This window comes from Trachypithecus francoisi, unplaced genomic scaffold (assembly GCF_009764315.1).
Source record: "Trachypithecus francoisi isolate TF-2019V2 unplaced genomic scaffold, Tfra_2.0 Contig01621, whole genome shotgun sequence".
In the NCBI taxonomy this organism is placed as follows: Eukaryota; Metazoa; Chordata; class Mammalia; order Primates; family Cercopithecidae; genus Trachypithecus; species Trachypithecus francoisi.
The window spans coordinates 441,718-466,093 of record NW_022681446.1 but is presented as its reverse complement, the minus strand read 5'-3'; the positions used below and the strand labels follow the sequence as shown (position 1 = coordinate 466,093).

Below are 24,376 nucleotides of genomic sequence, written 5' to 3'. Positions count from 1 at the left end.
CTGCCCCGGAAGCACCCTGGTGGGTGGGTGCCTGCCAGTAGCTGAGGCGCCATGGCGGCGGCGGCGGTATCCGAGGCCTGGCCGGAGCTGGATCTGGCTGAGCGGGAGCGGCGGCGGGAGCTCTTGCTGACGGGGCCCGGGCTGGAGGAGCGAGTGCGGGCGGCGGGTGGGCAGCTGCCGCCGCGGCTTTTCACCCTGCCGCTGCTGCACTACTTGGAAGTGAGCGGCTGCGGGAGCCTGCGCGCGCCGGGGCCTGGCCTGGCGCAGGGCCTGCCGCAGCTGCACAGCCTCGTGCTCCGGCGCAACGCGCTGGGGCCCGGCCTGAGCCCCGAGCTCGGGCCGCTGCCTGCCCTTCGGGTACTCGACCTGTCGGGCAACGCGCTGGAAGCGCTGCCGCCGGGCCAAGGCTTGGGCCCCGCCGAGCCGCCGGGCCTTCCGCAGCTGCAGAGCCTCAACCTCAGCGGCAACCGGCTGCGCGAGCTGCCAGCCGACCTGGCGCGCTGCGCCCCGCGCCTGCAGAGCCTCAACCTTACCGGCAATTGCCTCGACTCCTTCCCCGCCGAGCTCTTTCGCCCCGGCGCGCTGCCCCTCCTCAGTGAACTGGCGGCTGCTGACAACTGCCTCCGAGAACTCAGCCCCGACATCGCCCACCTGGCCTCGCTCAAGGTCAGCGGGAGCTGCCCTGGCGGGGCGGGATGGGGCCTTGGAGTAGCCCTGGAGAAGGAACCCCTCTCGGGACCGAGCCCTTCCTAGTGACGCCCCCTGGGGCACTGGGCCCAGGGAATTCCTGCAAGGCTGTAAGGAGCCACCTGCGGGGGCATCACCCCTGGGAAGCAGTTGCCGCCTTCCAACTCCCCCTTCTCCTGGTCACACCAACATACTAGGTGGTCTCTGAGCTCCCCCTCATTCTGTTAACAACTGGACTTTTACACGTGGTACGCTATTTTGTAATTGTTAGCAAACTTGGCTTCTCCCGTAGGTCGGGCGTCGAAACCTGTCTTTTTTGTATCTAATCCTTGTGAAGTGATTGGAGTCTTGTGGTGAAGGGGGCACCCTGGGTTTTGCATAATGCCACATGCTGTGATCTCAAAGATTGTATTTCACTTCATCCCAATAGCAGCTTTCCAAGGTAGGGGTGGTTATTGCTGTTTTACAGAAAGTCAAAGGGCTTGCGCAAAGTAAGCAGCAAGTAACTTGGATTTTTCTCCAGACCATATTGTCCAGGGTCTGTTTACTAATTAATCTTGGATCCCCAGGCCCCGGGATAATGCTTGGCCTATAACAGGTGCCCATTAAATCTGTTGCCTAAAAGATAGTGGGGAAGCCACATGGCAGAACCTCAACCTAAACCCAGCCGGCTGGTCTCTGCATCTTCTCTTTTGGTTTCATCCTTAAGGCAGTCCTGCATTTCTTCCTCCATTTTTCATCTTTGAATTTATGGAGACATTTTTTTTCTTTTTCTTTTTCTTTTTTTTTTTTGAGATGAAGTCTCGCCCAGGCTGGAGTGCAGTGGCCAGATCTCAGCTCACTTCAACCTCCGCCTCCCGGGTTTACGCCATTCTCCTGCCTCAGCCTCCTGAGTAACTGGGAGTACAGGCGCTGCCACCATGCCTGGCTAATTTTTTGTATTTTTAGTAGAGACGGGGTTTCACCATGTTAGCCAGGATGGTCTCGATCTCCTGACCTCATAATCTGCCCATCAGCCTCCAAAGTGCTGGGATTACAGGCATGAGCCACCACACCTGTCTGAGTTTTATTACTAAATCAGTTTCCCCCAAAATTTGGAGGCTGGGGTTTTTCAAGGATAGTTTGGGGGAAGGGGAGGGTGGCTAGGCAATGGGTGCTTACTGCTGATTGGCTGAGGTGCAATCATAGGGGTGTGGGAAATGGTCCTCCTGCTCACTGAGTCACTTCTGGGTGGGGCCACAGGAGCTCATTTTGGTTTCAGGTAGTGCCATTGATCAGACATGCAAAAAACCTGAAAAAGACAGCTCAGAAGGCCAGTCTTAGGTTCTACGGTACTGGTAGTGATGTTATCTGCAGAAGTAATTGGGGAGGTCACATATCTTGTCATCCCCAGAATAATGACTGACAGTCATTTATGTTTGCACTTTAGCAGAATTCAGGCTCCTCCATCCTCCTAGCCTGGTGGACCCTCATTAGCTTTACAAAGGCAGCTGAGTTTTACGGAAGGACTATTATCATTTAAACTATAAATGTCTCCCAAAGTTAGCTTGGCCCAAGCCCAGGAATAATTAAAGGTAGTTTGAAGGGCCAGGCCTGGTGGTTCACGCCTATAGTCCCAGCACTTTGGGAGGCTAAGGCAGGCGGATCATCTGAGGTCCGGAGTTGTAGAGCAGCCTAACCAACATGGAAAAACCCTGTCTCTAGCTGGGCGTGGTGGCACGTGCCTGTAATCCCAGCTACTAGGTAGGCTGAGGCAGGAGAATCGCTTAAATCCGGGAGGCGGAGGTTGCGGTGAGTCAAGATCATGTCACTGCACTCCAGCCTGGGAAACAAGGGTGAAACTCTGTCTAAAAAAAATAAAAAGGGGCCGGGCGCGGTGGCTCAAGCCTGTAATCCCAGCACTTTGGGAGGCCGAGACGGGCGGATCACGAGGTCAGGAGATCGAGACCATCCTGGCTAACACGGTGAAACCCCGTCTCGACTAAAAAATACAAAAAAATAGCCGGGCGAGGTGGCGGGCGCCTGTAGTCCCAGTTACTCGGGAGGCTGAGGCAGGAGAATGGCGTGAACCTGGGAGGCGGAGCTTGCAGTGAGCTGAGATCCGGCCACTGCACTCCAGCCTGGGCGGCAGAGCCAGACTCTGTCTCAAAAAAAAAATAAAAAAATAAAAAAAAATAAAAAGGTAGTTTGAAGGCTGAAGATGGGGATTGGTTAGATCAGGTCTTTTCCACCACCGTAATTTTCTCACTGTTACAGTTTTTGCAAAGGTGGTTTCATTGGCATTTCCTGGAAGAGGCAAGTTCACTGGCATTTTCCTTGGTCCTCGGGGCTGTAGGCATCTCTCTAGGACTAAGGTGTGATGTTGGGTACAACACGGTCTACCCCCACTTTCCCACCTGACAGATACTTTTGGTTTTCCAGAATGTTGATGTAGTGGGCCTGTATCTTAACATTGTACCTCACACCATGTGAGTGCCCAGTCAGTTACAGTATTTCTCTTGAAATTCATAGATGTCTTTCAGTATTCAAGTTCTTAAAGTGTTGTGGGCTGGGCATGGTGGCTCACGCTTGTAATCCCAGCACTTTAGGAGGCTGAGGCAGGCGGATCATGAGGTCAAGAGATCGAGATCATCCTGGCCAACAAGGTGAAACCCTGTCTCTACTAAAAAATAAAAAAATCAGCTGGGTGTGGTGGTGCACGCCTGTAGTCCCAGCTACACGGGAGGCTGAGGCAGGAGAATCGCTTGAACCCAGGAGGCGGAGGTTGCAGTGAGCGGAGATTGCGCCACTGCACTGCAACCTGGGTGACAAAGTGAGACTGCGTCTCAAAAAAAAAAAAAAAATTGTGTTTACAGCTCTCTCTAGCACCTGCCCAATAAAGCAGTACTCTTTGTGGTGCCCCAAACAATGTCATTCGAGTCCAAGAGTGTGTCTTGTTTTCTAAATCCCAAAAGGTGACCAAGTGCCCTTTCCCCTGAGCCATTCTGTTCATCAATTTTAGGCTTCCAGTGGCTATCAGGAGACCTGTTTCTTGGAGGGTCATGCAAGAGCTATTGGAATCCTTGTGGGACTCAGATGTCCTTTTGGGGACCTTTCTGAGGAATGGGTACCAGAACTGTGCCCAGCAGTTTAGCTACGCACACTGGAGTTTTGCACACAAAGGCGAATGCATCTGATGTCCTTCCTGGTGCTGTGGCTCCGGAGATGGGGAGTGTAGAAAACCAAAAAACTGAGCTCAGAAACAGAAGGCAGGCTGTGGGGTTCATGCCTGGCATCCCAGCCCTTCAGGAGGCTGAAGCGGGCGTATCACTTGAGCCCAGGAGTTTGAGACCAGCCTGGGCAACGTGGCAAAAACCTGTCTCTACAAAAAATAGAAAAATTAGCTGGATGTGGTGGTGTGTCCCTGTGGTCCCAGCTACTCAGGAGGCTGAAGTGGGATGAACGCTTAAACCCAGGAGGCTGAGGGTGCAGTGAGCCATGATCACACCACTGCACTCCAGCCTGGGCAACAGAGCTAGACCCTGTCTTAAAGAAAGAGGCCAGGCGCTGTGGCTCACGCTTGTTATCCCAGCACTTTGGGAGGCTGAGGCAGGCGGATCATCTGAGGTCGGGAGTTCAACACCAGCCTGACCAACGTGGAGAAACCCCATCTCTGTTAAAAATACAATATTAGCTGGGCGTGGTGGCGCGCGCCTGTAATCCCAGCTACCTGGGAGGCTGAGGCAGGAGAATCACTTGAACCTGGGAGGCAGAGCTTGTGGTGAGCCGAGATGGCGCCACCGCACTCCAGTCTGGGCAACAAGAGCGAAACTTTGTCTCAAAAGAGGAGAGAGAAAGAAGGGGGAGGAAAGGAATAAAAACAGAAGGCATGGGCTCCAGCCCTGCCTCTCTGTGGCTGCATGTCGTTGGCTCTTGAAGGCTCTTTGGTCCTCTGTAGGAAGACTGGGAGGGTAACGCAGTACACGAAGAGGGAGAGACAGGGGAGGTGGTGCTGGTCATCGTGGCTGCTTGACTCTGAAACCACAAGGCTTAAAGCAGCAGCAGCCCTGCACTCGGGGCTGGTTCTGCTGGACAGTGGACAGTGCTGCAGCTCTTGCTGCTGGTCGCTTGTGTGGCTGTGCTCAGCTGGCATGGGCTCAGGGCTGGGCTGCCGGGGTGGGTGGGCTTCTCCATGTGTCGTCTTGGGGCCTCTCCCTCCCCTTCTTTCGCAGGGCTCAGGGGTCCTCAGCACAAAAGCAGCAGCTGCCAGCTCTTCAGGCATTGATCTGGAACGTGCCTCCTGCCACTTTCCTGCGTTTTGTGGGTTAACTAAGTGCAAGCCCAGTTCCGGTTCATTGGGAGGACTGGCTCTTTAGAGGCCGCCAGAATAACAGCGCAGAGGCTTCTGCCTGTCCTTTCCCCCGCGCCCCGAGAGGGACAAGACTGCAAGTGGAAGCAGCTAAGCCTGGTTCCTAGTGCTCATCCCCACACCCATTCCCCAGGGAGCACCCCCAAGCCTGGGCTGGGACCTGCAGTGCAAAGGCCCTGACCCTCTTTCCTCCCAGCCACTGGGGACGAGGCCTCTGCTGTCCTGTGGCCTCACCAGTAGCTCTGCCTGCGTGGGAGCCTGGCTTCCCCAGTGTCCTGGCCTCAGAGCCACGTGACTTGCTGAGACCTGAGAGCACCTGGCTGGCCCTCCCCGGCTGCTTCCCGCTGCTGTGGCCTGTGGGGCTCAGCTGCCAGCGCTGTGGTGAGCCAAGGATGGGGGCACGTCACACCTCTCCTGACTGCATTGTAAGTGGCCATCACGCAGGCCTGTGGTGCTCTGCGTGTGGGAATGAGGGATGGATGGGACAGATGTTACCTGAACAGCTGATGGGGGCAGGACGGTGCCTTAGTAAAGATGTCCTTTCAGGCCCTGGGCCACTCCCCTCCCAAGGCCAAGCTGCACGGGGAGTTCAGCCTCGACGCGAACCCTCCTGAAGCCAAACGCTCTCCCCCCAGCTTCCGAGTTTCTCAGTTGCTGCCGGAGGGAGTGGGGCTCACTCAGGGACTGGCGCTCTTTGTTGGGTTGGTTTATGTAAGCCTGTCACCACCATGAAGTTAGGATCCTTCCCCAGCAGCAGGTCCCCTGCAAAAGCCATGGGCCCGGAAGGCAGCCAGCGTGCCAGGCCAGAGTCAGGCCCCACGTTGCTGCCATCAGCTTAGCCACCACGGGGGTTGTGTTTCCTGCAGAAGAGTGTCAGCTCCAGGTGGCAGGTGATGGCAGTTCGTCCCATCAGGTGGCAGGACGACCTCCAGCCACCCCGTGCAACTCATCCTCCCTGAAGCCAGTGTGCACCTCACATCCTTGCAGGCGCTCCTGCTTACTCCCTCGCACAATTGAAAACTGACGCTATCCTCATCCCACCCTTCATATGTGAAACCTCTGGCTTCATTTCCTGCTGAGGCTGCCACTAGGTGCCCAGCGCTGGGCTGAGGGGCCAGTGTGTGACCTCGTCAGCAGGGCCTCGCATTTCTGACAAGGACTCCCCAATATCTGCGGCTTTGCACCCCACCCAGATGGTGACTCTCTTGCCCTCCCTCTTGCTTTCCTTCCCCTGCGTCCCTTCCTGTCCCCCAATTCCCACAGAGCCTCCAGGCAGGTCCTGAGCTGCTCAGATGCCCTTTCTCTGACGGTCTTTGCCTGGAAGGAAGACCTTTCTCCAAGTGCCTGCCATTGTCCTTTTGGGGACTTACTGCAGGCTGCGGACTGAACCTGGCTGTGGCTGCACTGGGAGCCCCAGTGGGGCCCTGCCTGCCTCCTTTGCCTCTGCTGCTGGTCCTGGGTCTTAAGGAACTTGCTCTTCGTCAGCTGGGGGAGACGCTCCGGTGCGTGTTTGCAGGCAGTAAGGAGGTTTCACTTGAGGGGAACTCTCAAGCTTTTTGACCAAAGCCCCTTAGGGCAGTGCAGAAGCCCACAGAGCAGAACCTCAGATGCCCGCACCCACAATCTTCCAACCCGAGAGCTTCCCGTGGCCTCTGCCAGGCGGCTGTGCCCTGGGCTGGTGGCCCAGGCTGGTTCTAAGGAGCCAAGGCTCTTGACAGGGAGGTGAGGAGCTCTAGAAGCCTGAGCTCATGGCCGCGCTGTTCCTGGTGCTGCAGGCTGGCGACAGTGTTGGTGATACGGCTCCTGGTACGGTGATACAGCTCCAGGTGAGACCACCTGGATTCCAGGGGTAGATTGGCTCCCGTCCCATGTGGGGCTGGAAGGGAGGTCTGGGCTGGAGTCACCAGTCCAACCAGTCCATACCAGCCCTGCCCAGCCCATCCTGTCCTGTCTGGAGAAGCACAAAATTGTAGCAATTCTCTTAGAGCCGATGGACGTGTAGCTCAGGTAGTGCTCAGCAGCTGGGCTTGGTCTCAGCCCCCGCCTCGTGTTCTTCCCCAGCAGGCGCCACTGCTGCTTAGACTGCCCCTTCTGTCCCGGAGGGCACTTGATCCTTTTTATTTTACACACGCTGTTCCTCCTTGACTGTTAAGTTGTCCGCTTCCTCCCTGGGTCTCTGCTCTCCCTGTGGGAACTTGTCCAGTGCACCCTCCCATGTCTGAGCCGTGCCGCCCTTCCCGCTTGTGAGCACCGTCGCATTTCTGAGCCATGCTGCCCTTACCTGCCTCGGAGCAGCTTGATTGCTTGAGCCAGAGAATTCCGGCAGGTTCCTTTTTTCATTTCCTTTACAACTTGGGGCTTGAGAAATTCCATCACCCCTGCCGTCCATTCCAGGTGAAGCAGAAGGTGTCCTCTCGGTAATCAGCCCCTCCCATCTCTGTTCGGAGTCAATCAAGTCCAGCCCCACCTGTCTCCTCCACACCCAGTGTGACTGGGACTCACCAGCCACACCAACCAAGGGTGAGTGCTGGCTTCCAGGGGCCCACATGCTGTTGCCTCCTCTCTGGGGGCAGAGCCGGCACCCAGGCTGCCAGACCCCCCCGAGGGTCAGGCCTTACATCCCGAGCAGGGTCTTCCTCCAGCCCTAGAGGAAGCTGGGACAGAAAAGTTTGCTGCATGTGCCTGCTCCTCCACCCTGGTGAGGCTGTGGGGCCGGGGTACCAAGCCAGGAAAGAGCAGAGTGGAGGCGGATGGGCCCCTTTTGCCTGAACCCGCAGCGGTAGCCTCATGTCGTGGAGGTGGCTGCCCTCACAGGCACGTTCTCTACGCTGCCCAGACCCTGGGAGAGACATCCTAAGAGTGCACCAGGTGCCACTGTACCCCTTCCATCCTTCCAGTGAGGTCACCTGCACGTTTTGCCAAAGTCTGATCAGTCATGGTCATAGAAAGAGCTTTCCCATGGGCCACAGGGCTTCCTGGGCATCTGTGTGGCACACAGTGGTGGCCCCGATGCACCTGTCCTGGGTCAGACGAAGGCTGAGAACCTATCGCCATTGAAGTCGGCTTTCCCCTTTCCTTCCCCCTGAGAGCACTGTGTGTGTCACTGCGGGCAATTTTGTACTTCAATATGAAGAAGAATGCTCTTGAGAGATTTTGCTGTATTTTTTTTTTAGCTCATTTAATTAAAAAAAAAAACACCACTTTGGGGAACCTGCTTCTCACCTGAGCAGTCCTGGCTAGGTCCTGACACGAGGTCACGTTTCACAGCCAGACATCCCTCATCCCTTGTCGCCTTTCTGTTCTCTAACCTGATGATTGATCTGCAGTGATGCTGTAGTTGTTGAAGAGGGTGACATGTTTGAGTCAGAAGCTTTTGCAGAGATCACTGTTAACCATGGCTGACACCTTCCCCTCGGAGAGGCTCCTTGGATAGTGCCTTTGATGTGGGGGTGCACAGCTGGGGAAGCGACTCACAGGTGAATAACTTGTGGTTTCCCAGGGACGTCCCCACAGACAGGCCAGTGGTGGCTCTTGAGAGTGATGAGTGGTCCCCCTGCCTCTGGAGCTGACCTTGGGCTCTTTTCCCAGAGTCTGGGGGTCTGACGCGTCCTCATTTCTCTTTGCAGACGTTGGACCTTTCCAACAACCAGCTGAGCGAGATCCCTGCGGAGCTTGCAGACTGCCCCAAGCTCAAGGAGATCAATTTCCGCGGGAACAAGCTGAGAGACAAGCGCCTGGAGAAGATGGTCAGTGGCTGCCAGACGAGATCCATCCTGGAGTACCTGCGCGTCGGAGGCCGCGGCGGCGGGAAGGGCAAGGGCCGTGCGGAGGGCTCGGAGAAGGAAGACAGCCGGAAGAGGAGGAGAGAGAGGAGGCAGAGGCGGGAGGGCGGCGATGGGGAGGAGCAGGACGTGGGAGATGCCGGCCGGCTGCTGCTCAGGGTCCTGCACGTCTCTGAAAACCCTGCACCCCTAACCGTCAGAGTGAGCCCCGAGGTCCGGGACGTGCGGCCCTACATTGTGGGGGCCGTGGTGCGAGGCATGGACCTGCAGCCGGGGAATGCACTCAAGCGCTTCCTCACCTCACAGGTAGGTGCCCGTGGGGTCCTCCGATGACGAGGACAGAGGTGTGGGATGCCGCAGGCTGGGACACATCCTGGGGCGAGCGTGTCCGAAGGAGCAGCAGTGGAGGGTGGGGCCCAGCCAGATGTCTGTGTGCCTCAGTTTCCTCAGCTCCAAAGAGGGAATAGAGCAGGTTCTGGCTCAGGTGTTGCTGAGGAAGGGGTGAGGCCTCAGTCCCCTCCAGGAGGCAGGTGTCCCCAGCGTGGAGATGGCCTCTTCCCGGATTCCCGCAGCCTGGCCTGGTGAGTCCTGGTTACTGGCCCCGTCCCCTTGCCCCTCCACATATGGGGTTAATGGTTTATCCTCATTTTTTTTTTTTTTTCCAGGAGTCTCCCTTTGTCTCCACTGCTGGAGTGCAGTGGCACAGTCTAATCTCACTGTAGCCTCTGCCTCCTGGATTCAAGTGATTCTCCTGCCTCAGCCTCCTGAGTAGCTGGCATTACAGGCGCCCACTATCATGTCTGGCTAATTTTTTTGTATTTTTAAAAGAGACAGGGTTTCACCATGTAGGCCAGGTTGGTCTTGAACGCCTGACCTCAAGCAGTCCACTCGCCTCAGCCTCCCAAGTGTGGGGATTATGGGCGTGAGCCACCACACCTGGCCTATCCTAATTCCTGGATAGCTTTATTGTAGTTGAAAATCAGGGTTCCAGTTGGTGTGGTGGCTCATGCCTGTAATCCCAGCACTTTGGGAGGCTGCAATGGGTGGATCACCTGAGGTCAGGAGTTCGAGACCAGCCTGGCCAACATCTCTATTAAAAACACAAAAATTAGCCTGGCGTGGTGGTGAGTGCCTGTAATCCCAGCTACTGGGAGGCTGAGGCAGGAGAATCACTTGAACCTGGGAGGTGGAAGTTGCAGTGAGCTGAGATCACACCACTGCACTCCAGCCTGGCTGACACAGCAAGACTCCATCTCAAAGAAAAAAAAAAAAGGAAAAGAAATCAGGATTCCTTGATTTTTTGATATTTTGGTGGGTCTTCTGACTTCTGCAGTAAATGACACATTTTGTTTTATGTAAGATAGTATTAAAGTCATCAACTCTTGCCAGCACATTCTTCTGTGAATTGTTTAGGTTTTGGCAAGACTAACTTCCCAGTTTGTTGTTTTTCTGTAACACCTGACCAGCTTTTAAAATATAAACCACATCTGTGCCCAGGGGAACGTCCCATGTGCCCCGCAGTGGCAGTGACAGTGCATGGCAGGCCGAGAGTGACTGTCAGGAGAGTCCTTCTGCCTGCAGTTTAGGGAGGAAGGGAACCGGCACCACAGCCGGGACTTTAAAACTTAAAGCTCAGCCTTTATTTAAAGTTCAAGATGGATTCTTTGAAATCTCAAATATTACGTCTAGAATTAGAGAAGGAAGAAAGTCTGCTGATTGATAGGTTAAGATAGTTTTCCTGATGGTGATTCCACAAAGTGAGTGCCTGGCTGGCCGGGTGGAGAGGAGTTGGAGGGGAGCCCCGTCTCGGAAAGGGGTGTGGCGGGGTTTTGAAGACTTTGGACTGGGAGGGTTTCCTGGTGCACAGCCCCGCCGAGGGTCAAGCGTGAACCCCTCGCTGGGCACAAGAGACCTTGCTCATCGCTGCTCCTGTGTTACAGACCAAGCTCCACGAAGATCTCTGTGAGAAGAGGACGGCCGCCACCCTTGCCACCCACGAGCTCCGCGCTGTCAAAGGGCCCCTGCTGTACTGCGCCCGGCCCCCGCAGGACCTCAAGGTGTTGCAGCCCTCTTTGCAGGGTCTGCTCGAGGGTCTCCTTAGTGTCGAAAGACGCTGTGCTGATACTGGAGCCCGAACCATTTCTTTTCTTTTCTTTTTTGTTTTTGGAGATGGAGTTTCATTCTTGTCACCCATGCTGGAGTGCAATGACATAATCTCAGCTCACTGTAACCTCTACCTCCTGAGTTCAAGTGATTCTTCCGCCTCAGCCTCCCGAGTAGCTGAGTTTACAGGCATGTGCCACCACGCCCAGCTAATTTTGTATTTTTAGTAGAGACGGGGTTTCTTCATGTTGGTCAGGCTGGTCTCGAACTCCAGACCTCAGATGATCCGCCCACCTCAGCCTCCCAAAGTGCTGGGATTACAGGTGTAAGCCACCATGCCTGGCCTGAACATTTTCTTTCTTTTTTGTTTTGAGACGGATTTTCGCTCTTGTTGCCCAGGCTGGAGTGCAATGGCACAATCTTGGCTCAGCACAACCTCCGCCTCCCGCGTTCAAGTGATTCTCCTGCCTCACCCTCCCAAGTAGCTGGGATTACAGGCATGCATACCACGTCCAGCTAATTTTGTGTTTTTAGTAAAGACAGGGTTTCTCCATGTTGGCCAGGCTAGTCTCGAACTCCTGACCTCAGGTGATCCACCCGTCTCAGCCTCCCAACGTGCTAGGATTACAGGCATAAGCCACCGCGCCCGGCCTGAACATTTTCTTTAGAGTAGAATCCGATGCTGTTCTTGCAAAGACATGAAATAATGAAACAGGCCACGTTTGCAGTTACTGGAAGCAGTGCACAGCTGTGAGAGGACTCGGTGGAGGAGCAGTCGTGGGAAAATGGTTTCCTTCACTCGCTCACTACCCTTTAATCAGAAATCTTAGTCTTTGTCCTGATTGTAAAACCCTTTGCGTGGGGTTGGCAGTAGTGTGAGTTGCTGTATCGTGGTGCTATCCTGGATGTTGAATTCTGTGCAGTGCATGAGGTCCTGGCTGCTCAGCCTTTTTATCCTCTTGGCCTTGTGAGGATGGCAGACCACTGGAAATGGTTGTGCATGAGCTGGGTTTGAGGTTAAGCCCTGCCTTGGTAGGATCGGTGGTTAACCTGCCTTGGTTAAGCCCTGCCTTGGGCGTCAGGTCTCCCAGGGATGCTGCAGTCGCAGCCTGCATGCACCTTCTTGCTGCGTGGTCCCAGGGGATGCTCCCTGCCTGCTGTAGAGATGAATGAGGGTGGGAGTCGGGAGGGCTCGTGGAGGCTTAAGGCTGTAATCGACAGGACGGGCGAGTTCTGTGGCTGTGACCCTAGTGGAGTTTGTGGGTTTCTGCCCGATAGATTGTTCCCCTGGGGCGGAAAGAAGCAAAGGCCAAGGAGCTGGTGCGGCAGCTGCAGCTGGAGGCTGAGGAGCAGAGGAAGCAGAAGAAGCGGCAGAGTGTGTCCGGCCTGCACAGGTGGGCAGGGCGCCTGGTGGCGTGGGGCCGGGCGTGGGGGTTGCGGCATGCCAGCCTCTGCTGAGTGAGTTTGTGCTCCTCAGGAACACCTAATGCTACCAGAACCGGAAGCTTCTTACAGGGTAAACAGAAAAAAAGAAAGCGTTCTCCTCTGAAAGGAGACGTTGTGGAACCAGTCTGTCATCTAGATGGCCCCGACGTGAGGGGAGTGGAAGGTGTTAGGAGCGGAGGTATTGGCCATTCCGCAGCAGGCGGGTCGCCCTTGGGATGGGACAGGACAGGATAGAATAGAAAGTAGCCATTAGGAAACGGACATAAATGCCAGCCCAGTCCGTGCCCCGCGCTGCTGGGTGTCTAAGTCAGGGTCCTTGGCGCTGCTCTAAGCAAGATGATCATCCATAACTAGCACAGCGATTTCCGTCAACATAGGCTGCAGAATACTTTGTTCTCTGAGGCTTGTTATGCTTTGGCCCTTGATATTACACTTCATTTCTGGAAAGAACTTTTTGATTAGTCCAGTTTACCCTTTAGGTATGTTTTCAGGTGTGTGCCTTTTTTTTTTTTTTTTTTTTTTGAGATGGAGCCTCACTCTTGTCACCCAGGCTGGAGTGCAATGGCACGATCTCAGCTCACTGCAACCTCCACCTCCCAGGTTCAAGCGATTCTCCTGCCTCAGCCTCCTGAGTAGCTGGGATGACAGGCGCCCGCCACCACACCTGGCTAATTTTTGTGTTTTTAGTAGAGATGGGGTTTTGCCATGTTTGCTAGGCTGGTCTTGAACTCCTGACCTCAGGTGATCCGCCTGCCTCGGCCTCCCAAACTGCTAGGATTACAGGAGTGAGCCACTCCGCCCAGCTGTGCCTTTTTTCTTTTTTGTTTTTAAGATGGGGCCGCGCCATGTTGCCCAGGCTGGAGTGAGGTGGCCAGTCATAGGCGCAATCCCACTACTGATCAGCACCGGAGCTTTTTGTCCTGCTCTGTTTCTGACTTGGGCTGGTTCACTCCTCCTTAGGCAGCCTGGTGGTCCTCCACTCCCAGGAGCTCAACATAGTGATGACAGACTTAGTGTAGACACTCCGTGGGCGCAGCACAGCCCAGCAGACTCCTGGGCCCATGCAGCCCTCCTATCTCAGCCTCCTGAGTGCTGGGACCACAGGCACATGCCACCACACCCTGCACAATATATCTTTTATAGTTAGGCCTATCATTTGTATTTCTTCCCACACAGATACCTTCACTTGCTGGATGGAAAGGAAAATTACCCGTGTCTTGTGGATGCAGACGGTGATGTGATTTCCTTCCCACCAATAACCAACAGTGAGAAGACAAAGGTAGGGTGGCATGTGTGTGAACTTGGTGTGTCTTCTAGGTTGTTCCCTGTAGAATTAACACAAGTCTGCTGGGCGCAGTGGCTCACACCTGTAATCCTAGCATTTTGGGAGACTGAGGTGGGCGGATCACCTGAGGTTGGGAGTTCAAGACCAGCCTGACCAAAACGGAGAAACCCTGTCTTTACTAAAAATACAAAATTAGCCGGGTGTGGTGGTGCATGCCTGTAATGCCAGCTGCTCGGGAGGCTGAGGCAGGAGAATCGCTTGAACCCAGAAGGCGGAGGTTACAGTGAGCCAAGATTGCGCCCTTGCATTTCAGCCTGGGCAACAAGAGTGAAACTCTGTCTCAAAAAAAAAAAAAAAAAAAAGCAGAAGAAAGAAAAAGAATTAACACACACACACGTGTCTGCTGCATTGTGAGGTCTCATTGTGTGCAACAGAAGACGCAGCCTGGAGGGGACAAAGGGCCCTGGCTTCTCAGAGCCGCGGCTCGCTGTTCATGCTCAGTGCTGCACGACGTCCTGGGATGTATTTTTTTGTAGAGATGGGGTCTTGCTGTGTTGCCCAGGCTGAACTCCCCAACTCAAGTGATCCTCCCACATCCGCCTCCCAAAGTGCTGGGTTTACAGGTGTGAGCCGCTTTGCCTGGCCACACAGTTTTGTAGATTTTTCCTCAGAACAACTGATGCAGTTGCTGATGTCTACATTTGATAACTGTCTTTTCTGAAATCTTTCTTTAAGGTGAAGAAAACAACCTCTGATTTGTTTTTGGAAGTAACAAGTGCCACCAGTCTGCAGATTTGCAAGGATGTCATGGATGCCCTCATTCTGGTGAGTGCGTGGTGGCTCCTCCTGAGAAATGCGTTTTGAGCGTGAGTGGTGCTCTGCTCTGACTTACCACCCGTCCTGATTGCCTCTTTTTTTTTTTTTTTTTTTTTTTTTTTGAGACGGAGTCTCGCTCTGTCGCCCGGGCTGGAGTGCAGTGGCCGGATCTCAGCTCACTGCAAGCTCCACCTCCCGGGTTCTCGCCATTCTCCTGCCTCAGCCTCCCGAGTAGCTGGGACTACAGGCGCCCACCACCTCGCCCGGCTAGTTTTTTGTATTTTTTAGTAGAGACGGGGTTTCACCGTGTTTGCCAGAATGGTCTCGATCTCCTGACCTCGTGATCCGCCCGTCTCGGCCTCCCAAAGTGCTGGGATTACAGGCTTGAGCCACCGCGCCCGGCCGATTGCCTCTTTCTTGCTTACTGTATTGACTGACAGCAGCATGTCTTCCCTGGGTCACCTCTCATCTCCAGGTTAAAGAGGTATTTTTCATTTGCAGAAAATGGCAGAAATGAACAAGTACACTTTAGAAAATAAAGAGGAAGGATCACTCTCAGACACCGAAGCTGATGCAGCCTCTGGACAACTTTCAGATCCCAGGACGAATCCCAGTGCTGGAAAGGACGGGCCTTCCCCGCTGGTGGTGGAGCAGGTCCGGGTGGTGGACCTGGAAGGGAGCCTGAAGGTGGTGTACCCGTCCAAGGCTGACCTGGCCATCGCCCCTCCCCATGTGACTGTCGTGCGCTGATGCCAGGGCCGCCTGTCCAGCCTGTCTGCGTTTGTTTGGCCTGTTTTACCGAGGTTTCTATGTGGCAATGCTGAATTATCCATTAGATTTTCACCCGTTTTTTTTGGTTGGTTGGTTGAGATGGAGTCTCACTCTGTCGCCAGGCTGGAGTGCAGTGGCATGATCTGGAATCACTACAACCTCTGTCTTCTGGGTTCAAGCGATTCTCCTGCCTCAGCCTCCCGAGTAGCTGGGACTACAGGTGCGTGCCACTAGCCCAGCTAATTTTTGTATTTTTAGTAGAGACGGGGTTTCACCATTTTGGTCAGGATGGTCTTGATCTCTTGACCTCGTGATCTGCCTGCCTCTGCGCCCGCAAAGTGCTGGGATTACATGATCCTCCTGCCTCAGCCTCCAAAGTGCTGGGATTACAGGTGTGAGCCACTGTGCCTGGCCCACCCCAGCATTTTTTAAGATGTATGTATTCGTTGTTCTGTTTTTCCAGACGATTCTGTTGTAAAGTGATGCTATGTTGTTACAACACCAAACTGATTTTACAGTTTTTATGGAATTATTCAGATGTCAAAATTAACTGTTCAAAATGTTGTGAATCATGTAGCTACATGGCAGGTAACTGTTTATGGGAGAACAGACGCTGTACAGTCATGTGCCACATCACGGCGTCTGGGTCAGCGATGGACACTTCCCTGACAGCAGGCCCACGATATTCTTGTGCAGAGTGTTTGGAAGCCTGGCCTGGGCTCTTGGCGTTGGCCTCTTGTAGATCAAGTAGGGGAAGTGATGGATGTTCAGTCATGCTGCTGGGACACTTGCTTTTCCCGATGAAAAACACATAAATAAAACTACACGCACCATCGAGGCTTGTGTAAGGACACTCTATGATCACACGGCAGCGGCTGAGCACACATTTCTCATGTCACTAAGCGACACATGACTGTCATTGGTTTGGAGACCCGAAAACTTGGGAAGCTAAATAACAGCACAGTCACTTTCTATGACGCAGCATCTTTTAAAACCATACCATGTCAGGATGCAGCTTGGCTGTGCAAGGACATTGGGTTTTCAGCTGGCAGTGATCATAATCTCTGGGGAAAGTTTTAATGTGACCTTAGAATTGGCAGAATTGCGTCTCTCCAGGCTGCTGGATTGCCTTGTGGGGGTGGAGCTGTGGAGACGCCTCCAGGCGAGCAGCCCGTAGGCCGAAGGCCGTGGCAGCCCCTCACCCTGGCTCAGCGGAGCCGAGCAGAGGAGCGCGGCGTCGGTGGGCTTTTCATCGTATGCACGCTAGTGCCACAGTGACAGGCAGTTGGAGCCCCATGAGTGGACCGGACAGCTCTGCTTGGGAAGCATCGGCAGTCGTCAGCTGAGGGACAGATGGTAGCGTTAGCTGGAGGACGCTTAGGTTTTTGAGCCAAAAATCTTCATTTGTGCGCCAGATGGATGGGTCCTGAGCACCTTCTGTTGTAGACGTTTCGGTCGTGAATGTCCAGGTCAGACCCCCATGTCCACGCCTTCATGTATGTCCAGGCACATGTGCGTGCACACCACTCCCGGGAGTCAGTGTGCTTGGCTCATGAGGACCCGGCCAGCCACTGCGATGGCTTTCACAGACCCTACTGCTTTACGGTCTGGGTGCCATGTGAGAAGCAGACTCGTCAGCTTTATCGAATGACACCATTTGTTCTCTGTTCAGCGTCTCAATTTCTGTGTCTGTAGAAATGACTGGCGATTTTGGGGAGCATCTGCAAGAGCCCCACAGCCCACACACCTTTAGTCGTGAGAACCAGAGAGGCCGGGGCCCTGTGCAGTGGGCAGACTAACAGCTGGGGGGCTCTTCAGAGCCCTGCAGGACACAGGCCAGTCTGCCTTGAGACCTGCACCCACTTGTCTGGCCACTGCCAGGCCTTCCTGTCTGACCCACTGTGGGAGGGAGGGGACTCCAGACAGGATGAGGCCCACACAGTGCCAGCCGGACTGCTGTGGGTGTGTCAGACTACTGCCTTGCCTTGTGTCCCCCAAAACCTAATTTCCTGCTGCCCTGGGCAGTCAAGGCAGATGCCCCACTTGGCCAGGAGCCTGCCTTGTTGGAGGCTTGAGGTGGCACGGGGCTTCCCCAGGCCGGGACTCTGCTGGAGCTCTGGGGCTGGGGACTCAGCCCCAGAGTGGCTCTGAGGTGATTTGGGGCTGCCATGGCAGAGGCTGCCCTTTCTCTGTATGGCCCAGCCCAGTCCGGGAGGGAGGGATGCTGGAGCTGCTGTCTTGGCTCCCAGGGACTTGGTGTCCATGCTGTAGCACACCTGTCACTGTGTGGACAGAGGAGGATGAGGCGGCCACGTGCTGTGCCCTTTCCTGATGCAGCTCGTGATGCATGAGATGCTGGAAATGTGTTTAACTCGCAGCGCAGGTGTCTCTGATGTTTTCTCCCCCCCACCCCCCACTCACTAATAAAAACAGCTCCGCTCCTGGCCCAGCAGATCCTTTCCCACCGGCATCGCCAGAGGCTGTTGCTCAAAGTGTCACAAAACTCACTCTAGCCCAGTGGTGGCTTCCATGTGGGGAGGCTGAGGGCCTCCTGTGCCCGCCCAGATCTTGCCAGTAGGGAGCATGAGGCACCTGCCACTGTCACGGGGAAGCTAGTACCCTTGACCAGGGGTCCTGGGAACCGGCCCCACCCTGCTGGGTCCCTGCCTGGAGCATGGGATGGACCAGAGGTGTCAGGCTGCCTGGATACCCCAGGTGTACACTCAGAGGAGCCCAGGCCCCAGACGCACCCACAGCAGATCCTCCTGTTCACAAGTCTCTGGGAGGGGAAGCCAGGCGGCCACTTAGCAGGGTCCTGTCCCATCGTCTCCCCAACCCTCCCAGAGCTGTAAGGACACTGCCCAGTTCAGCCTAGGTCCATGACCTTGGGATCCTGGGGCCGGAGCTGCTGTTTCCACCGTGGCCACTTAGGGGACAAGTAGTGTGCCCGAGAGGCAGCTGTGAGTAACGAGTGCCCGGCCCAGTGAGCACCCGTGGGTGTCTGCCTGCAGCCTCCCCTGCTGGGGCTGGCAGGGCTGCTGGTGGAGTCCCTGGCTAAAGATGCTGGGCCCCTGCCAGGGCGGACCCAGATGCAGCCAGCCAGATCTGGGGCAGACCCTGACATCCGCCTGTGCCATCTGCTGCCTGCCCCTGACAGGGCGGGGAGGAGCATTTGTGGGGGTGCGTGGGCATCACTGGCGTGTGGGACCCGTGGCGGAAGCACCAGGGCCACTAGAACTGGGACAACTCCCATCCCCATCCTGTACCCTCGCCTGGCTCCTGGGCCGCACCAGTTCTTGGGGACGCCCAGCCCTAGGACCCCCAGATCAGAATGCGCCTTCTGGGGCCCATGCAGCCAAACTGCAGCAGCCCCAGGGCAGTGCTGTCCTGTGAAGCTGGGCTCCAGGGAGGGCACCAGCTGGCCAGTCCCCTCCCTCCTTGGCAGGTCAGAGGTAGGGATCTCTTTTTGAAGACTTGTGTAGAGATCCAGGCTGTCATGGCTAGGGCAGACAGTGGCCCACCCCACAACAGGCACCCAGGAGAGCATCACTGCTTCAGACCCCAGCCCAGGACAGGCCCTTGGGCTCCCTCCTCAGGTTTGGAGCCAGGAGCCTTGGGGCAGTGTGCAATCAGCCATGCAGCTCCACCTGCCACCGTTCTGGCCCCAGGCAGACCTCAAGTGGGCCTGCTTGCCCAAAAGGCGGATGGTGTGGAGTCTGCCTCCCCACCAAGACTGGCCCAGCCCCTCCTGTTTACCTGACTTGATGCATTCTGCGGGACCTGGCCTGGGGCAGGCGCAGCCTCAACCCTCTGATAACCTCATCTGGCCCTGTGGCTCCTCTTTGTGCCCGTGAGGATAGCGGCTGCCCGTGTCTCCCACCCCCAGTCCTGGGGTGAGGACCCCTTTCCTAAGATGTTTCTGGCAAGGCTTTTTGGGGTCTTTTGTGGTAGGTGGGAGCCGAATACACGACTCGGGAAAGACCTACGAAGAGAATGGAGGTTGGGACCAGAGGCTGGGTCTGGAGGCCAGGATGGGGGTGGAGGGGAAATGGGACTGAAGTCCCTGGGACATAGCTGAGGTCCAGCCACAGCCGGGTCCCCAGGCCTGCTGTGTATCCTCGCCAGAGGGCCCAGTTGGGAGGGGTGCATTCCTACAGCCACATGGGAGGGGGCCTGCCCTGGGGAAACAAGCCCTTCCCACAGCCTTCCTGGATGTTACGCCTGGTCGGGCAACTATGGCAAAGGCTGTCATCCACCGTTCATTCAACAGACGCTTAATGCCTCTGTACACAGGCTTTTGGCCCACAAGCAGTACTTGGAGGGGCCAGGCCCATCCCTGGGGAAGGGAGGGTAGACCTGGGTCCTCCCTGGCAGCCACCAGCCCCAAGAGGATGCACCCAGCCCCTGCGTATGGTGGGCTGCCTAGGAAGAACTGTGCCCACTTTACTAAGGAAGACACGGTGCGTCTGAGACGAGCAGGGGACACATAGCCCTTATTGGAGCCATCCTTACAAAACCAGGAGTCAGAAAGGCCCAGAGAGGACAGGGTCCTGCCCAGGGCACACAGCTCTGCACACTGCTGCCATGGAGGAAAGCAGCAGGGAGGATCCCACCCCAGGGGGCTGCCAGGGAGGTGGGCGCAGTTTGTCTGCCCAAGGAACCCCTCATCCTGCCCTTGACAAGGGAAGGGGCTGAGCCCTGGGTGAGGGGAGGCTGTGGTTGGGGGCTCCAGGCCGCAGGGCCCAGCGTGGGTGTGTCCTGCAGCTCCTGCTGAGGCTGGACCCAGGCCTCCTAGCCACGTGTGCCCAGCTGTTTGTCTGTAGGTCCTCTGAAGGACTGTGTGCCAGGTGTGTGGTACGCCCTCATGTGGGGCCTGGGACAGCTGTACACCTGGTGTCTTCGTGTGCATGGTTGCCAGCACGTGTGCTGTTTGCTGTGTGTGCTGTGGGGTCCATGTCTATGTGGGGGTCCATGTGGACAGGGATGTCTCTCCAGGCCTGTGCTCTCACTTGTGCAGCCAGCCCCCAGCATGCACGTGGGGCAGCATTTATTTGCACTTGTGCACATAGTAGCCAGTGAGGTAGCCCAGGATGAAGATGATCCAGAAGAGGGCCACGCTGCCCAGCACTTTCATGGCGATGCCCAGCTTGCCCGTGCACAGCTTCTGGGAGATCCTGGGGTGAGAACCAACTGGAGGTGAGCCCCTGGCCAGGGCCGCATGAGGGGCCCCTAAGTGGACTGTGGCCATTGGTCCGGGTCAGGGGGAGGGGCCTGGCACTCTGCTGGAGTGAAGAGGAAGCTCTCCCCACCCACAGCCAACCAGAAGGAAGGCCAAGGGCTGCGGTTTGCTGAGCCGCTGGACCGTGGGCTCCCAGCCAGGACGGGGTGGAGGGTGATGGGGCTGGCGGCAGGGGTTAGGGCAGCCGTCCCTGTGGTTAGGCAGGCTAGGCACCGGCCTACTGTGGCTGGCAGGCTGCCCCCAGGCCCCTTACCTGCGGCAGCTTGAGGCCTCTTCTGTGCTGGACACAGCCCCTAGGCTGACTCCATCCCTGCTGCCGTCCTCCCACCTACTATAGTGGACGTGGCTCTCCTGGGGCTGCATGCTGTGGGGCTGCAGCAGGAGGCGTGGGGCCTTCACAGTGGTGAGATCAAGACAGGTGGCAAGGCTGTGACTTCACTGTAAAACAACCGAATGGAAGGCAGTAGTCAAGACTCCTCTGGGGCTGCTGTTAGGGGAGGGGCACTAAGGGTCAGGAGCTGGTCCCGCACCGGCTCTGTCACCTGACTTAACCGGCGACCTAGACAGAGTGGTTGAGTCATTTGCCCAGGGTCACGCCGGGAGGATGGGACCAAGCCGCTGGAATTCCATCTCAGGCCAAGCCCTAACCTCAGGCATGTGGGAGGCCAGTGTTTCCTTCCAGCATGCTCCAGGGGCCTCCCTTCCTGGGTGCTTTTATCAGACAGCCTGCACAGCCTGCCACCCTCAAGAGACAAGGACATTGTGACCCAACCCAGGATGCAGCCCCTGATAACTGTCCCCCTCCTTAACCCTGCCCGATAAGGCGCCTGCTGACCTCTGGGGAGGCTGGCCCGGGGAGGGTGGGATGGGGCAGGGCAGCAGGTCCAGGGCAGCAGGTCCGGGGCAGTGGCTACAGCTAGACCGGTCCCTGCCTGGGGAGGATGCGTGGCTGGTCTCAGGCAGTGGCAGCAGCTGTGTCCTTGGCCTGTGTGGGTTGCAGCCCCTCCCCCACCCACACCTCTGGGAGGGCTGGGGCTTGGGGGGCACGATGCACTGAGCACAGGGCCGGGGTGGATTCAAGGCCTCAGGGAGTTCCTACAGAGACAGGAGGGTCGTGGGCTGGGTGGCTGCAGGACAGCCCAGCTCAGCTCGGTGCCTGGCAGCCCAAGTGCCCACAGAGGCCAGGAGACCGCAGGGACTGAGTAGGAACTCCAAGCACTAGCACAGCTGCCTGGCCAGCCTGAGCCAGCCCAGACTCTAATCACCTCCTTTACCCTCTGGCCTCTGTTTCGACCTTCTATTTACCTAAGGGGAAGTGGGTGCAGGGAGTGCAGGGGGTGCCAGAAATTGACAACCCACCCAGGCTGTGGGACTGGGGTTAGCTCTCCGGTCTGCTGGGCCCCCAGTGTCCCTTCTCAGTATCTGGCCCCCAGGAGTGGGGTCCTTGGGCAGGCAGTGGCAGGCCCCTCACTTCTAGGGGCTGAGGCTTTGCTGGGCCCCCTCCAGCAGGGAAGGCTGACCTTCCTCCCAGGTCATCGGCACAGAGGTCTAAAGACACAAGAGCCACTCCCCTGCAAGAAGCCAGCTCAGAAACTCAGGCCCCAGGCAGTTCTGAGACTCCTGGGGCACTTCTGTGTCTGCCCTTCCCCAAAGCCCAGAGAGGCAGAGGGAGCTGTCTCAAAGCCATAAAGTGTGCCTTCGGTGGGAGCACGGGCTCAGTGCAGCCTGGCACAAGTGCAGCCTGGCACTCAGGCCCAGGGAGGACCAGCCTCTACTGGAGTATGGGTGCTGTTTTCCCGGAGCATGTGGAGCCCACAGCTGCCTACCCAAGGTTCACGCCCTCTTACCTGGTGTGCAGAATTCCAGTCTGGTCCCAGCAGCAATGTGCCAGCCCCAGTTAACAGCCATGACCGGGGTAAGACAAGCTTAATACCACCACCCCTGCTTTCCCAAGTCACCCAGCTGTGGGCCAGGAGCCAGGGTGCAGCAGGGGATGGGGAAGCTTTTGCTTCTGTGAAAGAAGCAGGAGCCACCTCCTTCTTCTAGCCTTGACGTGATGGCTGGAGCTGCAGCAGCCACCTTGCAACCCCACATCCATGCAGCATTAGTCCCAGGAGTGCTGAGTCTCCAAGTTCACTGCAGCAGCCCATCACGGGCCTCCCGGTGGGAGAGGTTAAGCCCAGTATATTCAACTCTGGGATCCTGGGTTCCTGTCTTGCTGACGTAGAACGTGTGGTTCCCAAGTCACCCCGGTGGACAAAGCCACCAGAGCCGGCCCTTGAGGCTGGCCTCCCTCACTTGCCCAGTAAACGTCTCTCCACACTCACGTGAGAGTCACAGCTGTGGCGGCAGAAACCCCTCAGGCACGCCCCTCCAGGCCCTGGGAGCCTCCCGGGTCCTGGCACCTCCTGGGGGTTTGTGAGTGCAGGAAGATCCTAGGTACACAGCGGCCCCTGCATAGACCTCTTCACCCCACAGCGCCTCAGGGCCCCACACTTACCCGGAGAATCTTGCCTGAGGGCCGGAGCCTCTGTGCCAGGTTGAGGTCAGAGCCTGGCCGCGGCCCGCACCTCCCAAAGGGGCAGGTCGTGGGCTGAGGTTCGGCAGACGCCTCGAGCCTAAAGAAATAACCGGAGAAGCAGCCTTGCTAAGGGCTGGGAAGGGAAAGTGGCTGGGGTCGGGGGTCCCCAGCGGCCACAAGGAGCCAGGCGGGCAGTTCCGGGCCTGGTCCCGCTCCGCTGATTAGGCCGGTGGGGGTCAGTCCAAGGCACGCCCCCAGCCCCCGCCAATTCTCAGCCAGCGAGGCCGCCGCGCACAGGCCCACCTGCCCACTGTGGCCGCACCGGGAAGCTGCAGCCCGGACACCAGCGCGCCTTACCTGCGTCCGCGCGTCTCTGGTCTCCGCAGGGGCCGGGCCTGGGCAGGGGGCGAGGGCGGGGGCGGGGCCACGTGAGGAAGGGCTAGAGCCAGCAGACGGGAGGCACCTGGTCCGGAAGGGGGCGTGGCTAGAGTGGTGGGCGGGGCCATGCGGGGAAGGGCTGGAGCCAGCAGCAGGGAGATGTCTAGTCCAGAAGGGGCCGGGGGCGGGGCGAGAGGGGGCGGGGCCATGCGGGGAAGGGCTGGAGCCAGCAGCGGGGAGGTGCCTAGTTCGGAAGGGGCCGGGGGCGGGGCGAGAGGGGGCGGGGTCATGCGGGGAAGGGTTGGAGCCAGCAGCGCGGAGGTGCGTAGCCCGGAGGGGGCTGGGTGCTGGGCGAGTGGGGCTGGGGCCCGAGGCTGCCCAGCCCCGGGGCCTAGAGGTGCAGGGGTCCAGGCAGGGTTTGAGGGCTACACTTCCCGCCCCCAGACGGCCCGCCCTCGGGGCCTCCAGAGTCCCCGACCTCCTTCACCCCTGCTGGAGCGGCTACGACGCCACGAGCCCCCCAGCCCCGCGGGGACCCGGCTGCAGCGCCGGCGAGACTACGGGAGGCTCTGGGCGCGTCTGGGTCTGAATCTTGGGTATCGAGGACCCGGCCGCGGGGACCGTCCCCCTCCGGGGCCTGAGGGGCATGGCGCCCGCACGTGGCCCACGCTCGGTGCTCGCGGCGGGAAGGGAAGCGGGTGTGGGTGGGGAGCAGGGAAGGGCGATGAGGAGAGCCCCTTCCGAATGTGTTCAGGCGCCCAGAGCCTGCGAGGCGCCGGGGAAGCGCCAGGGACCACAGACACCGTTGCCGTCCGTAAAACCTTCCTTCCAGGAGCAGGGTGATGGGAACAGAGGCCCCCCACCCTCACCATCTTCCAATCCTCCTGCAAGAGAGTGCCCCAGCCAGGAGAGGCCCCAGGGCAGGAGGTCACAGACCCCCTCTGTTCAGTAGGTGTGAGGTCTGTGCTGAATGCTGGCTGGACACCCCGGCTCAGGCGTC

At 57.3% G+C, this 24,376-nt stretch overlaps 2 protein-coding genes across 13 annotated transcripts; one reads left to right on the top strand and one right to left on the bottom strand.

Moving 5' to 3' along the window:
• Positions 1-11: 11 nt before the first annotated feature.
• On the top strand, positions 12-16,075 carry LRRC47 (leucine rich repeat containing 47). Its single transcript, XM_033195909.1, has 7 exons — positions 12-666; positions 8,662-9,123; positions 10,758-10,874; positions 12,199-12,314; positions 13,543-13,645; positions 14,387-14,476; positions 14,969-16,075. The coding sequence occupies exons 1-7, from the start codon at positions 52-54 to the stop codon at positions 15,215-15,217; spliced, it is 1,752 nt and encodes a 583-aa protein (XP_033051800.1). The 5' UTR covers positions 12-51; the 3' UTR covers positions 15,218-16,075.
• On the bottom strand, positions 15,446-23,542 carry SMIM1 (small integral membrane protein 1 (Vel blood group)). 12 transcript variants are annotated; one of them, XM_033195951.1, is made up of 6 exons: positions 23,356-23,512; positions 22,978-23,095; positions 21,837-22,048; positions 21,313-21,409; positions 20,731-20,915; positions 20,227-20,412 (listed from the first exon to the last, which is right to left on the bottom strand). In XM_033195951.1, the coding sequence occupies exons 5-6, from the start codon at positions 20,838-20,840 to the stop codon at positions 20,286-20,288; spliced, it is 237 nt and encodes a 78-aa protein (XP_033051842.1). In that variant the 5' UTR covers positions 20,841-20,915; positions 21,313-21,409; positions 21,837-22,048; positions 22,978-23,095; positions 23,356-23,512; the 3' UTR covers positions 20,227-20,285. The 12 variants fall into 12 exon arrangements, with proteins under 12 accessions (XP_033051812.1, XP_033051842.1, XP_033051879.1 ...); XM_033195988.1 differs by lacking the exon at positions 21,837-22,048 and adding an exon at positions 22,325-22,695 and having other exon boundaries at positions 23,302-23,358; XM_033195979.1 differs by having other exon boundaries at positions 23,302-23,358.
• Positions 23,543-24,376: the final 834 nt, after the last annotated feature.

Coding starts and splice junctions, on each gene's coding strand:
- LRRC47 (XM_033195909.1), top strand. CDS start 52: ATGGCGGCGGCGGCGGTATCCGAGGCCTGGCCGGAGCTGGATCTGGCT. Junction 12,315..13,542: donor AGTGTGTCCGGCCTGCACAG/GTGGGCAGGGCG, acceptor CTTCCCACACAG/ATACCTTCACTTGCTGGATG. Junction 13,646..14,386: donor CCAACAGTGAGAAGACAAAG/GTAGGGTGGCAT, acceptor TCTTTCTTTAAG/GTGAAGAAAACAACCTCTGA.
- SMIM1 (XM_033195921.1), bottom strand. CDS start 20,147: ATGCACACGAAGACACCAGGTGTACAGCTGTCCCAGGCCCCACATGAG.